This window comes from Triticum aestivum, chromosome 7D (genome assembly GCF_018294505.1).
Source record: "Triticum aestivum cultivar Chinese Spring chromosome 7D, IWGSC CS RefSeq v2.1, whole genome shotgun sequence".
Lineage (NCBI taxonomy): Eukaryota > Viridiplantae > Streptophyta > Magnoliopsida > Poales > Poaceae > Triticum > Triticum aestivum.
Window position 1 is genome coordinate 604,467,251 of NC_057814.1, and position 2,242 is coordinate 604,469,492.

General features: G+C 57.7%; 1 protein-coding gene across 1 annotated transcript; it reads left to right on the forward strand.

Annotated features, from left to right (window-relative positions):
• The first annotated feature begins 242 nt into the window (after positions 1–242).
• Positions 243–1,175, forward strand: LOC123165130 (lectin 9-like). Its single transcript, XM_044582764.1, has one exon. It carries the CDS (start codon positions 243–245, stop codon positions 1,173–1,175), a length of 933 nt encoding a protein of 310 aa, XP_044438699.1.
• The last annotated feature ends 1,067 nt before the right edge of the window (positions 1,176–2,242 follow it).

Consider the following 2,242-nt stretch of genomic DNA (forward strand, 5'->3'; position numbering starts at 1 on the left):
AGGATATCAATTACGTGTTAATTATGAGGTTAATATAAATGTTGATATTTGGTATGCTATCAATTACACGCTCAACATGTTGAGAGCTCACCATTGAAGCAATCTATGTCGTTGGATTGACATGACTTGATCGCCGAGATTAATTGGATCTGCCTGTTTGGATCTTTTTATATTGGTATAGATATAGACAATGCTCCTCCTCAAGGTTCCTATAGCTCCTTCCGAAGCACCACGGCCAAGCCATGGCCTCTCCCCGTCGTCCGACCACCACACTAGTCTTTGTGTCGTTGCTATGCCTCTACCAAGCGCCACGCTGGGCCTTCTCGCTCTCCTTCAGCCTCGACTTCTCCGACCTCACTGCCGGCACGTCGATCCTCGTCGCCGGCGACGCCCTCATCAGTCCACCAGCGCTCCAGCTGACGAAAAATAGCTGGGCGTCGTACCGGTACAAAGTGCCTCTATGGAACGGCGCCACGGGCGAGATTGCTAGCTTCGCCACCGCCTTCTCCTTCCGGATCACCCCAGAGAAGGAGGACAGCCCGAACGGGATGGCCTTCTTCCTCGGCCATCTCCCTTCGTTGGACGTCCCCCGCAACAGCAGCGGCAGTGCCGGCGGCGGGACAGGCGAGAGCCGGATCGTGGCGGTGGAGTTCGACGCTTTCCTCAACAATGTCGGCATCGACGTCAGCTCCGCCAACTCCACGGCAGCATCCGCGTACGCGACGGCGACCTGGCCGGGCAAGAACCTCACGTCGTCCAGTGTGATGGAGGCCACCGGGAAGTACCACAATGACACCAAATTGCTGGCCGTCGGTCTCCTCATCGGCGATGCCCTGTACCAGGTCAATGCAACCGTTGACCTGCGCAGAATCCTAATGGAGGAGGTCGCAGTCGGTTTCTCCGCGGCGAATGGCGCCGCCGCCGGGCTGCACAGGATACTGTCGTGGTCGTTCAGTTCCAGTCTGCCCGAATCAAAGCGGGAAGCGCCGCCGCCTGCTGAACCTACTCTCCCAACCAGCAGCTACAGCCACAGGAAGGTAGCATTGGTCCTACTATTCATAGGAACAATCGCCATGAGGTGTGTCCGGATAGGATTTCAGGCTGGATTCAACCCATCACCGGGCCATGTTACCTTAGGCCCCGATTGGGATGCTGCATTTTTGCTACCCCCGTAACCTTTTACACCCAACAAATTCCTGGTGGAGAGTTGTAAAATATTTCAGGTGGTTGTAACATGCGCTTGGCTACCAGGCTGTAATACCAGTGTATTCAACAGATCACAATTCACCAAGCTGCACACTTTTCTTCCTCCCCGTCCCATCGGTTGGACGCGCCATGGAGTCGTTGCCGCTCTACCTGCTGCTCCTCCTGCTCCTGGACAATGGCCATCGTCCCACTCCTCTGCCTCAACCGCAGCGGCTACATATTACAAATATCAACAATTGACCACGTACATACATCAACTCCAAAACTGGGTTATCTACACCTAAATAAACTGGGCTGCCTACTTCTTTATTCTGTAAAGCCGGATAAATGCAACCCTCCACTGCCTGGTGCATCCGGACTTCTGGTGCATATGCCCCCGGTTTAAATTTTCAGAGCATCTCCAACTGACACGCGCAGACGCGGCACGCTAATTTTTTCTACAGCACCGAAATAGCGTTTTTGCGCGCCGAACTAGTTAGAGCATCTCCAATAGCGGTTGCAAAAACGTGCGCGCCGTAAAAGTGGCCTTTAGCACGCGCGGGGCAGTTTCGCGCGCTCCAGCGGGCGCCGGAAAAACAAGCGGGCGGGAAAGCATAGCGCGCGTGAAAAAACTGCCAGGCGCGCGCTAGTTTTTGCGCGCGGCGTCCGGCGCGCGTTATAAAACCCAGCGCTCACGCCGCTCTCTGCGCGCTCTCTCTCGCCTCGCCGCTCTCTCCCCGCGCTTTCTCGCCTCGTCGCCGCCGCGCCGCCGGGGAACGTCGGGCTACCGCGGCGTCCGCGCGCACCCCTCCGGCGCCTTCTCCGCCGAGATCCAGTCCGACGACATGCGCCTCGGCTTGCACCATCGACACCGCCCAAGAGGCCGCCCGCGTGTACGACGCGGCGGAGTGGCACCTCCGGCGGCCTCGTCGGGACCTCAACTTCCCTGACGTGCCGATGCGGGAGCGGGCGCAGGAGCTCGCGCCTCCCCCGCGGCTTATCACGGACGAGGATCGTCGCGACAACCGGGTTTCTCTTTTGCCAGTTTCTCTCCTTG